The sequence below is a fragment of the Schistocerca serialis genome, chromosome 8 (assembly GCF_023864345.2).
Source record: "Schistocerca serialis cubense isolate TAMUIC-IGC-003099 chromosome 8, iqSchSeri2.2, whole genome shotgun sequence".
Lineage (NCBI taxonomy): Eukaryota > Metazoa > Arthropoda > Insecta > Orthoptera > Acrididae > Schistocerca > Schistocerca serialis.
Window position 1 is genome coordinate 440761667 of NC_064645.1, and position 12780 is coordinate 440774446.

The window sequence follows — 12780 nt, forward strand, 5'->3', positions numbered from 1 at the left end:
TAAAAGGTTTTCAAAGGCACATGAAGATTTTCATTGCCTATCATTGATATGGTTTTCCAGGTAGATGTATATGTTGCTGAATTGCACAATGTGTGTCCTGTTTTCCATTGTTGTTGTTGTGGTCTTCAGTCCTGAGACTGGTTTGATGCAGCTCTCCATGCTACTCTATCCTGTGCAAGCTTTTTCATCTCCCAGTACCTACTGCAACCTACATCCTTCTGAATCTGCTTAGTGTATTCATCTCTTGGTCTCCCTCTACGATTTTTACCCTCCACGCTGCCCTCCAATACTAAATTGGTGATCCCTTGATGCCTCAGAACATGTCCTACCAACCGATCCCTTCTTCTGGTCAAGTTGTGCCACAAACTTCTCTTCTCCCCAATCCTATTCAATACTTCCTCATTAGTTATGTGATCTACCCATCTAATCTTCAGCATTCTTCTGTAGCACCACATTTCGAAAGCTTCTATTCTCTTCTTGTCCAAACTATTTATCGTCCATGTTTCACTTCCATACATGGCTACACTCCATACGAATACTTTCAGAAATGACTTCCTGACACTTAAATCAATACTGGATGTTAACAAATTTCTCTTCTTCAGAAACGCTTTCCTTGCCATTGCCAGCCTACATTTTATATCCTCTCTACTTCGACCATCATCAGTTATTTTGCTCCCCAAATAGCAAAACTCCTTTACTACTTTAAGTGCCTCATTTCCTAATCTAATTCCCTCAGCATCACCCGACTTAATTAGACTACATTCCATTATCCTTGTTTTGCTTTTGTTGATGTTCATCTTATATCCTCCTTTCAAGACACTGTCCATTCCATTCAACTGCTCTTCCAAGTCCTTTGCTGTCTCTGACAGAATTACAATGTCATCGGCGAACCTCAAAGTTTTTATTTCTTCTCCATGAATTTTAATACCTACTCCGAATTTTTCTTTTGTTTCCTTTACTGCTTGCTCAATATACAGATTGAACAACATCGGGGAGAGGCTACAACCCTGTCTGACTCCCTTCCCAACCACTGCTTCCCTTTCATGTCCCTCGACTCTTATAACTGCCATCTGGTTTCTGTACAAATTGTAAATAGCCTTTCGCTCCCTGTATTTTACCCCTGCCACCTTTAGAATTTGAAAGAGAGTATTCCAGTCAACATTGTCAAAAGCTTTCTCTAAGTCTACAAATGCTAGAAACGTAGGTTTGCCTTTCCTTAATCTTTCTTCTAAGATAAGTCGTAAGGTCAGTATTGCCTCACGTGTTCCAGTGTTTCTACGGAATCCAAACTGATCTTCCCCGAGGTTGGCTTCTACTAGTTTTTCCATTCGTCTGTAAAGAATTCGTGTTAGTATTTTGCAGCTGTGACTTATTAAGCTGATAGTTCGGTAATTTTCACATCTGTCAACACCTGCTTTCTTCGGGATTGGAATTATTATATTCTTCTTGAAGTCTGAGGGTATTTCGCCTGTTTCATACATCTTGCTCACCAGATGGTAGAGTTTTGTCAGGACTGGCTCTCCCACGGCCGTCAGTAGTTCCAATGGAATATTGTCTACTCCGGGGGCCTTGTTTCGACTCAGGTCTTTCAGTGCTCTGTCAAACTCTTCACGCAGTATCGTATCTCCCATTTCATCTTCATCTACATTCTCTTCCATTTCCATAATATTGTCCTCAAGTACATCGCCCTTGTATAGACCCTCTATATACTCCTTCCACCTTTCTGCTTTCCCTTCTTTGCTTAGAACTGGGTTTCCATCTGAGCTCTTGATATTCATACAAGTCGTTCTCTGATCTCCAAAGGTCTCTTTAATTTTCCTGTAGGCGGTATCTATCTTACCCCTAGTGAGATAGGCCTCTACATCATTACATTTGTTCTCTAGCCATCCCTGCTTAGCCATTTTGCACTTCCTGGCGATCTCATTTTTGAGACGTTTGTATTCCTTTTTGCCTGTTTCACTTACTGCATTTTTATATTTTCTCCTTTCATCAATTAAATTCAATATTTCTTCTGTTACCCAAGGATTTCTACTAGCCCTCGTCTTTTTACCTACTTGATCCTCTGCTGCCTTCACTACTTCATCCCTCAAAGCTACCCATTCTTCTTCTACTGTATTTATTTCCCCCATTCCTGTCAATTGCTCCCTTATGCTCTCCCTGAATCTCTGTACAACCTCTGGTTGTTTTAGTTTATCCAGGTCCCATCTCCTTAAATTCCCACCTTTTTGCAGTTTCTTCAGTTTTAATCTACAGGTCATAACCAATAGATTGTGGTCAGAGTCCACATCTGCCCCTGGAAATGTCGTACAATTTAAAACCTGGTTCCTAAATCTCTGTCTTACCATTATATAATCTATCTGATACCTTTTAGTATCTCCAGGGTTCTTCCATGTATACAACCTTCTTTCATGATTCTTAAACCAAGTGTTAGTTATGATTAAGTTATGCTCTGTGCAAAATTCTACCAGGCGGCTTCCTCTTTCATTTCTGTCCCCCAATCCATATTCACCTACTATGTTTCCTTCTCTCCCTTTTCCTACACTCGAATTCCAGTCACCCATGACTATTAAATTTTCGTCTCTCTTCACAATCTTAATAATTTCTTTTATTTCATCATACATTCCTTCAATTTCTTCGTCATCTGCAGAGCTAGTTGGCATATAAACTTGTACTACTGTAGTAGGTGTGGGCTTCGTATCTATCTTGGCCACAATAATGCGTTCACTATGCTGTTTGTAGTAGCTTACCCGCATTCCTATTTTCCTATTCATTATTAAACCTACTCCTGCATTACCCCTATTTGATTTTGTGTTTATAACCCTGTAGTCACCTGACCAGAAGTCTTGTTCCTCCTGCCACCGAACTTCACTAATTCCCACTATATCTAACTTCAACCTATCCATTTCCCTTTTTAAATTTTCTAACCTACCTGCCCGATTAAGGGATCTGACATTCCACGCTCCGATCCGTAGAACGCCAGTTTTCTTTCTCCTGATAACGACATCCTCTTGAGTAGTCCCCGCCCGGAGATCCGAATGGGGGACTATTTTACCTCCGGAATATTTTACCCAAGAGGACGCCATCATCATGTAATCATACAGTAAAGCTGCATGCCCTCGGGAAAAATTACGGCTGTAGTTTCCCCTTGCTTTCAGCCGTTCGCAGTACCAGCACAGCAAGGCCGTTTTGGTTATTGTTACAAGGCCAGATCAGTCAATCATCCAGACTGTTGCCCTTGCCACTACTGAAAAGGCTGCCGCCCCTCTTCAGGAACCACACGTTTGTCTGGCCTCTCAACAGATACCCCTCCGTTGTGGTTGCACCTACGGTACGGCTATCTGTATCGCTGAGGCACGCAAGCCTCCCCACCAACGGCAAGGTCCATGGTTCATGGGGGGGTCCATATCAATAGTAGGCAATGAAAAGCTCTATCTACATTTTGTTAAATTTTAAAGGAGAAGCAAAAACTGTTTCTTAAAAATAATTCATATAGAAGTGATACAGATAAAGTTGCTACATGTGTAACTATAGAGTAGAAGCCTAGTTATTGACATATTAGAGTAACCCATGCATTTTCAAATCTCTCTTTGTTAAAGGAATTACTGGTTATTGGAATTAAAAGGTTTTCAAAGGCACATGAAGATTTTCATTGCCTATCATTGATATGGTTTTCCAGGTAGATGTATATGTTGCTGAATTGCACAATGTGTGTCCTGTTTTCCATGTTGACGTATAAGTTGTTCAACTGAAAACAGCACACATATTGTGTAAATTCAACAACATACACATCAACCTCAAAAACCACATGGTACACAACAAAACAAATGAACATACATTGCAACTTATTGCAAGAACAGACACAATGCTGGTTATCAAAACATTTATGTAATGGGTAACTGGTAGCCCAAAAGTGGCTATGGTACTAAAATAAAACATTTTAAAAATACCTTGTGGCTGGTTAAATCATTCACCAACTACTATTAATGACCATGATGTTCACAAGATCCAACATGGACAAAACAACATTAGTGTTAACAGTAACAGCAGCATTTTTGCAGATGATGCAGTATCTACAATGAAGTATTATGGGGGGAGGGGGGAGACCTTGCGAAAATATTCAGTCAGATCTTGACAACATTTTGAAATGATGCATAGATTGGCAAACTGTTTTAAATGTTCAAAAATGTATAATTGTGGTTGCCTCAAAAAATGAAGTGACATCAATGAGTTACAACTGAAATCAGTCTACTTACACAAATATCTAGATATAACAACTTGGATACGAAATGGAATGAACACATGGTTCCATCACAGGTAAAGTGAATGGCAGACTTCAGGTCGCTGGTTGGATACTAGGAAAATACAGTCAGTCTACTAAGGAGATTGATTACAGAACACTCTTGTGACCCATCCCAGAATACTGAGGAACCCATATTACATAGGGTGAACAGAAGAAATTTAACGAATACAAAGAATGGGAGCACAATCGGTCACTTTTATTTGACTCACAACAGAGTGACATGGAGGTGCTGAAAAACCTGAATTGTCAGAAGACTGAGGATAAACACCAACTATCTTGTTGAAGCAGTATATGTGAGGAATCTGGAAATCAACTACAGCCTCTTTTTATCACTCCTGTAAGGACACCTAAGCTAATATTACAGCATGCTTAGAGGCATTTAACTAGACATTCTTCCCATGCTCCACACACAAATTGCAAGAAACTCTAATATCAGATACAATGGAATACCTTCCACAATGTATTTCATAAGCTACTTTACTAAGTCACTGAAGCTGGATTTATAAGTAACTTCTGTAGAAATATTAGTATACAATCTTATCATACAGTAAATTTAAGTCTCACAACAGCTAATAACACAGAATCAAACATAATCTAAATGTTGAAGCTCATTTGGTGGGTACTGTACCTTGCAACTTGAACAAGTGCACAGTGTTTTCCGCCAGCCGTCAGAAAAAAATACAGCTCCAAGACATAATGCTGATGCAGGAGGAAAGGTCTGCAGAAGAGGACAGCCTGTGGCACAAGGAAAGAGTATGAGACTGGTGCTCAATAAAAATAGCATTTATACATTCACAAGAAACACAGGAAAGGAGAAGCCTGCAAACGAATCTAAAATTAGGTTAATGAAAAATATTACGCTAAAAGGGAGTGAGACTCACAGTAAGCAGTGATTAGACTCTCACTATAAAGCATTTTGTTCTCTCCCTCTCCCTCTCTCTCTCTCTCTCTCTCTCTCTCTCTCTCTCTCTCTCTCTCACACACACACACACACACACAAACACACAAAACTTAGGAAGGTGTACAAAATTTGAAAAGGTGTATCACACTTGTGCAATCATAACCTCAAGCTGAAGGTTGTGATGATGCAAGTACAGATATTGTCAGTGTTTCCACAAAAACAGTTTGCGTTTTGTATTTGGCAATGCGTATCTAATGCGGATAGTGTGTCTAAAGGAGAGTGCCAAAGTTACAGTGAGTTACGTGTAAGCATACACGACCTAGCGGCAATAGTATGAAACAAAGCAGTGTGAAATCACATGCTACAAGCTATACTGAAGAGTGCTGTCACCTAGTGTCAAAGACATGAAGTAGTATAATGTAATCTTTTTGGTGTTATAAGTAAAAATTATTGAAGTGTAAAGAAACTGAGAATTTGCTTAACTGTAAGACAAAGAACTAAGCAATATTGTATAAAGCATTATGTATTTAAAGAGAGAGAAATGGCAAAGATTAAATAGCTGTGATGTAAGTTAGGGGAAGTATTGTGTGACACAGGACGCTGTGTGGTCCTGCCATTTTCAATTGTCGTAGTCTAGCAGAATCATCGTTATGTTGCCTGTATTTAAAAGTCAAGGTGAAAAATTGCTTTTGCACAAGTGAGCAGACATTATAGAGTCTCAGACAATTATATTAATAATAGAATAGATGGAAAAAAAAATCAATATTACTTAGCTGTATGTCATCGAATGGATAATTGTGGCTCTGTTTCTGAATATAAGGAAAAGCCAGTATTAGAACGGTGATACGGATATTGAACGTCCCTTAACAGTTGCTGGCTGGTATTTCCTACTAAGCATTCAGCATTGTTGTGGTGCAAGCTACCTCCAAGAGTCATAATTCTAAATGGTAGAGCAGTTTGCAAATTTACGTACCATTTTTGATGGAGTGCTCACCATAGCAACTGAAAACTTGATTACTTTTGTTCTTAGTGTAATTAGAATGTGAGATAAACTTGGGCAGCAGCCATTACCAAAAGTTAAGCTGTGAACAAAACTCTCTCCAGTGTGCCGTGTGAATTTTTTGAACAATTATTTCATTATTATTGGTATAGCATGTTACATGTTTTTTATTCACAAAGTATGAGACATTCCAAATTTGTTTCCTTCGAATGACATCTTCCCACATTGAAAACATTGTAAAGAAACACAAATAACTACAGTTGAGTTAGTGTAAACTGATCCCTGACAGTTGCATTGGGATGGGCCTGGCAGCTTCGTGGGCCTACCTCAGCCAAAAACATAATGTGATTTTGTAAACACCTGTGTTGTCACAGCTCTGTAGATGGCTACTATTTGTGCCTGCAGCCATTAGTACTTCACAGCTGAAAGCTGGCAACAGTGCTGTGAACTGTCAAGGATCATCTTATGCTGTCTCGACTATGGCTTTCTCCATTTAAAATATCATCTAGCTGAGAAATAAGACATGAAGTTGCCCTCAAAAAGTAATGTGCGAAAATGTCTATAAAATAGCATAGGCACTGTGATGATAAAAATGAAAATTCAGTGAAAAAATACATTTGTTTTCACATGCAACAAAATGTAAGTGTTTTTCAAATACCAAGGCAGGTTTTTAAAATTGTGTTCCGCCCATTAAATTCAAACAGTGGAAACTCCAGGTAGGAATATCAACAACGTAGGAAAAGAGAGATTGCTACTTACTGTAAAGAAGACACATTATGCTGCACACGGGCACAATTAAAAAGACAAATACATAAAGCTTTCAGCCACAACCTTCATCAGAAGAAGAGGGACACACACCATTCATACACACAAGCAAGCACACCTCATGCAAGCATGACCAACACCTGCCATCTCCAGCATCTTGGGCCGGAATGCAACTATCACATGGGATACAAGCAGCAATCTGGAGCGGTGGGGAAGGGAAAGGGATACTAGTGTACAGGTAGGGAGAGAGAAGAATACTTTTTGGTGGAGTATGCAGGGACTAGAATGCCAACAAGTGCAGCATCAGGAGGTTGTTAGGCATGGAAATGGGCAAAAAGGGAGTGAAAAAGGAGGGGAGCAGACAAAGATGGGCGGGTACTTTGGCAGAAGGCAGCAAATAAACTGGGTGGGAGACGAGAATTGGGAGGAGATGAAGAACAGGGGGTGGACACTGTTGGGTGGAGGGTGAGGGGACAATAGGTTACCATAGGTTGAAGCTGTGATAATTACAGGAGCAGAGAATGAGTTGCAACGAAAACACGTATCTGCGCAGCTCAGAAAAGCTGCTGGTGAATCGAAGGATCCAGATGGCTCGGATACCGAAGTAGCGATTGAAATCAAGTGTGCAGCAGGGCTGGTTAATGACATGGCTGCTTTCACAGGTGGCCTGGCCACTGATGGGGCAGGATAAATCTGTGACAGGGCTGGAATAGGAAGTGCTGGGGTGGGTGGATTGGACCGATCTTGCACCTGGGTCTTCCAAAGGGACATGATCCTTGTGGTAAAGACTAGGGACTGGGAGTGGCATAGGGGTGGATTAGGATGTTGTGGAGGTTGAAGGGTGACAGAGTATCAATTCCGGAGGGGTGGGAAATATTTCAGGTAAGATGTCCCTAATTTCGGGGTATGATGATAGGTAATCAAAGCCTTGGCCAGTTAACTATTTTCATATTATGATAAAGTGACCTTATGCTTAGGTCCCTCAAAGTGATGCAACAATTAACAGCTCAGATAGTATTTCTTTCTCTACCCAACCAATGGTAATTTGCATACATAGTCGTGTAATGAAGCACGCAGTGGTAAAAAATTTCATTGAGCAACTATGGCACATGACTGTTTTTGTTCCAATGTCTGATGCCACACAATCAAACACATGTCATTCCTAATTAGAAAAGAGCTGTTACCCAGGATCCCATTTCCTCCATCCAGACTGAGCTGCAGAAAATCCTAAAAATCCAAGGTCCCTCACAAGGCCTCACAACAGCTTCCATAGACTTATTCACTCCACCTGAGCCACGTACCTCTACCTTCTACCTATTACCCAAAATCCACAAAGAGAACCATCCTGGCCGTCCCATTGTGGCAGGCTTCAAAGCCGCAACACAACGTATCTCAGCTCTGGTGGACCAACACCTCCAACCTATCACCCGCAGACTCCCATCCTACATCGAAGACACAAACCACTTCCTAGAACGCCTCAAATCCATTCCCACTCCCCTCCCACTTGGAACCTTTCTTGTCACCATACATGCTACATCCCTTTACACAAACATCCCACATACCCATGGTCTCTCTGCCCTTGAGCACTACCTCTCCCAACACCCACCCGAAGATCTTCCAAAAACCTCATTCCTTATCTCACTTACCAACTTCATCCTCACCCATAATTACTTCACTTTTGAAGGCCAGACCTACAAACAAATCAGGGGAACGGCCATGGGAACCAGGATGGCTACGTCCTATGCCAACCTCTTCATGGGTCGCATGGAGGAGGCTTTCCTGAAGACCCAACAGCTGCTTCCCCTGGCCTGGTATAGGTTTATAGATGACATCTTTGTGGTCTGGACTCATGGTGAAGAAACACTCCTTAATTTCCTCCATAACCTCAACTCCTTTTCGAATCTGAATTTCACCTGGTCCTTCTCCAAAACCCAAGCCACCTTCTTAAGATGTTGACCTTCATCTTCTTGAAGCTCACATCCACACCTCTGTCTATATCAAACCCACAAACAAACAACAGTACCTTCACTTTGATAGCTGCCATCCATTCCACATCAAACGCTCCCTTCCTTACAGCCGAGGGATTCGTGGCAAACGTATCTGCTCCAGTGACGAATCCCTCAACAATTACACCAATAACCTAACCAGTGCTTTCCTCTCCCGCAACTATCCTGCAGACCTTGTCCAAAAAACTGATCTCCCGAGCAATACATTCCTCCCCGTCCAACAACAATGTTCCTATCCCCAGACCACACAGAAGCATCCCCCTTGTCACCCAACATTATCCTGGCCTCGAAAACATCAATAAATTAATCTGCCAGGGATATGACTTTCTCAAGTCAACCCCTGAAATGAGATTATCCCTTGACAAAATTCTCCCCACACCACCCAGAGTTGCCTTTCGTCGCCCCCCTAACCTCCGTAACATCCTTGTTAAACCCTACAATATTCCCAGACTACCTTCTCTACCCAGCGGTTCCTAACCCTGTAACCGACCCCGCTGCAAAATCTGCCCCATGCATCCCCCCACAACCACATACTCCAGCCCCGCTACTGGTAAAACATACACAATTCAAGGCAGGGCCACGTGTGAAACTACACATGTCATTTATCAACTGACATGCCTGCACTGCACAGCCTTTTACACTCCTGGAAATGGAAAAAAGAACACATCGACACCGGTGTGTCAGACCCACCATACTTGCTCCGGACACTGCGAGAGGGCTGTACAAGCAATGATCACACGCACGGCACAGCGGACACACCAGGAACCGCGGTGTTGGCCGTCGAATGGCGCTAGCTGCGCAGCATTTGTGCACCGCCGCCGTCAGTGTCAGCCAGTTTGCCGTGGCATACGGAGCTCCATCGCAGTCTTTAACACTGGTAGCATGCCGCGACAGCGTGGACGTGAACCGTATGTGCAGTTGACGGACTTTGAGCGACGGCGTATAGTGGGCATGCGGGAGGCCGGGTGGACGTACCGCCGAATTGCTCAACATGTGGCGCGTGAGGTCTCCACAGTACATCGATGTTGTCGCCAGTGGTCGGCGGAAGGTGCACGTGCCCGTCGACCTGGGACCGGACCGCAGCGACGCACGGATGCACGCCAAGACCGTAGGATCCTACGCAGTGCTGTAGGGGACCGCACCGCCACTTCCCAGCAAATTAGGGACACTGTTGCCCCTGGGGTATCGGCGAGGACCATTCGCAACCATCTCCATGAAGCTGGGCTACGGTCCCGCACACCGTTAGGCCGTCTTCCGCTCACGCCCCAACATCGTGCAGCCCGCCTCCAGTGGTGTCGCGACAGGCGTGAATGGAGGGACGAATGGAGACGTGTCGTCTTCAGCGATGAGAGTTGCTTCTGCCTTGGTGCCAATGATGGTCGTATGCGTGTTTGGCGCCGTGCAGGTGAGCGCCACAATCAGGACTGCATACGACCGAGGCACACAGGGCCAACACCCAGCATCATGGTGTGGGGAGCGATCTCCTACACTGGCCGTACACCACTGGTGATCGTCGAGGGGACACTGAATAGTGCACGGTACATCCAAACCGTCATCGAACCCATCGTTCTACCATTCCTAGACCGGCAAGGGAACTTGCTGTTCCAACAGGACAATGCACGTCCGCATGTATCCCGTGCCACCCAACGTGCTCTAGAAGGTGTAAGTCAACTACCCTGGCCAGCAAGATCTCCGGATCTGTCCCCCATTGAGCATGTTTGGGACTGGATGAAGCGTCGTCTCACGCGGTCTGCACGTCCAGCACGAACGCTGGTCCAACTGAGGTGCCAGGTGGAAATGGCATGGCAAGCCGTTCCACAGGACTACATCCAGCATCTCTACGATCGTCTCCATGGGAGAATAGCAGCCTGCATTGCTGCGAAAGGTGGATATACACTGTACTAGTGCCGACATTGTGCATGCTCTGTTGCCTGTGTCTATGTGCCTGTGGTTCTGTCAGTGTGATCATGTGATGTATCTGACCCCAGGAATGTGTCAATAAAGTTTCCCCTTCCTGGGACAATGAATTCACGGTGTTCTTATTTCAATTTCCAGGAGTGTACATCGGTATGACAACAACTAAAGTGGCTGAGCACATGAACAGACACAGACGAACTGTCCGCCTAGGAGATATCCAATACCCAGTAGCGGATCATGCCCTCCAGCATAATTCTAGGGACCTAGGAACCTGCTACACTGTATGTGCCATTTGGCTTCTCCCACCCAACACCAGTCCCTCTGAACTGCGGAGATGGGAACTTGCACTCCAACACATCCTTTCATCCCGCCATCCCCCTGGACTGAACTTACGCTAAACAACCTCACTCCCATTTACTCTTCAGTCTTCACCTCTTTCCCTTTCCTCTTTAGCCATACACGCATCTTTTCATCCTATATAGTTGTGTTTATCTTTATACTATACCGTATTTACTCGAATCTAAGCCGCACCTGAAAAATGAGACTCGAAATAAAGGAAAAAAAAATTTCCCGAATCTAAGCTGTACCTGAAATTTGAGACTCGAAATTCAAGGGGAGAGAAAAGTTTTAGGCCGCACCTCCAAATCGAAACAAAGTTGGTCCATTGTAATATGAGACACAATTTAGGTCAAATGAAAGACGATACAGCTACAGTAGTTTGGTTCGAGTCGTAATCTTAGCAGTTAAGCTTTACCAGGAAGACATTGCTATGCGTCAGGCGCTCCGTCCGTATTTATACGGATACCCTTCCTTTTTCACGTGCTTCGTCTGGTTTGAATCGATTGCTTATTTTCCTTTGATCTGAGAAGTGCCATTTTCTTTGTTTTAGGTGTTTACGTCACTCTAAGCTGAAAATGCATTACTGTACTGCGTCATGCATTGTTTGTCGCATTCTGATAGTGCGTGTTTACGGCGTGTTGCCGCTCGCGGCATGGCTTGCTTTTGTGCGCGCTACCGCCGTTTAAAAAAGAGGAATCATCTCATTAGCGAAACAATGGCAAGAGACTGCTATTTGTTGTTACTAACACTGCTGCTTTCTTTGATAATGATTAACAAGAACCAAATAATAGACTGTGTATGATAGAACATGTTCTGAACGAGAGTTAGGCGCAAATTTTTCTCCGTTTGAAAATCTTTGCGGCCGCTTCTTTAGTACATCAAATTCTGCACTGAAATTAGTCATCTTAGATTTAAAAATCTAGTCAGTTGCCGTGCTTCATTTGACTGTATCACTATTAGGCATAAGAATAATACGAATATAAACATGACACGATATGTATATTCTTCCGCGTTTGCTGTTGTCTCACTCTAGTTTCGTAGTTTATTAGGCAGACTGGATTTAAATGAGATAGCAGCAAACACGAAAGAATACATAGCAAAATGTTTATATTCGTATTATTCTTATGGTGAAGAGAATACTGCATGTGATTCACATTTCATCAGGTTCCTATTAGCAACCATCTCCTCTCACAGGTAGGAAAAAATTCAGAATGTAGAGTTGGCCATATTGACAAACATCCCTAACAGTTTTGCTAGTCGGATTTTCGTAGTACATTGAAATTCTGCTACATTCTAAGATGAACAATACGAAATTTGGTTTTACTTCATTGGATAATGTATGAAAATGCAGTGGTCGAAACTCGAGGCGGAGAAAAAAAAGCTCGTCTTCCACAACCCCCCCCCCCTTTTTTTTAATTTATTATTATTATTATACTGGCACAGAGGTTTTGGCGCCAGTATTTATCTCTGTGCCTACAAAGCATGCCTGTGTAGCGCTACATATATTCGACGGCAGAAGTTAGTTGTGGCGGCACCTACCAACATTTTTCAG

General features: G+C 43.0%; 1 protein-coding gene across 1 annotated transcript in view; it reads right to left on the minus strand.

Annotated features, from left to right (window-relative positions):
* LOC126416160 (putative E3 ubiquitin-protein ligase UBR7) overlaps positions 1 to 12780 on the minus strand; it is a 79383-nt gene that overhangs the window by 21426 nt on the left and 45177 nt on the right. The window contains exon 6 of the mRNA XM_050083719.1: positions 4929 to 5035. Within this exon, the coding sequence (XP_049939676.1) occupies positions 4929 to 5035 (107 nt within the window). The remainder of the gene's footprint in view (positions 1 to 4928; positions 5036 to 12780) is intronic.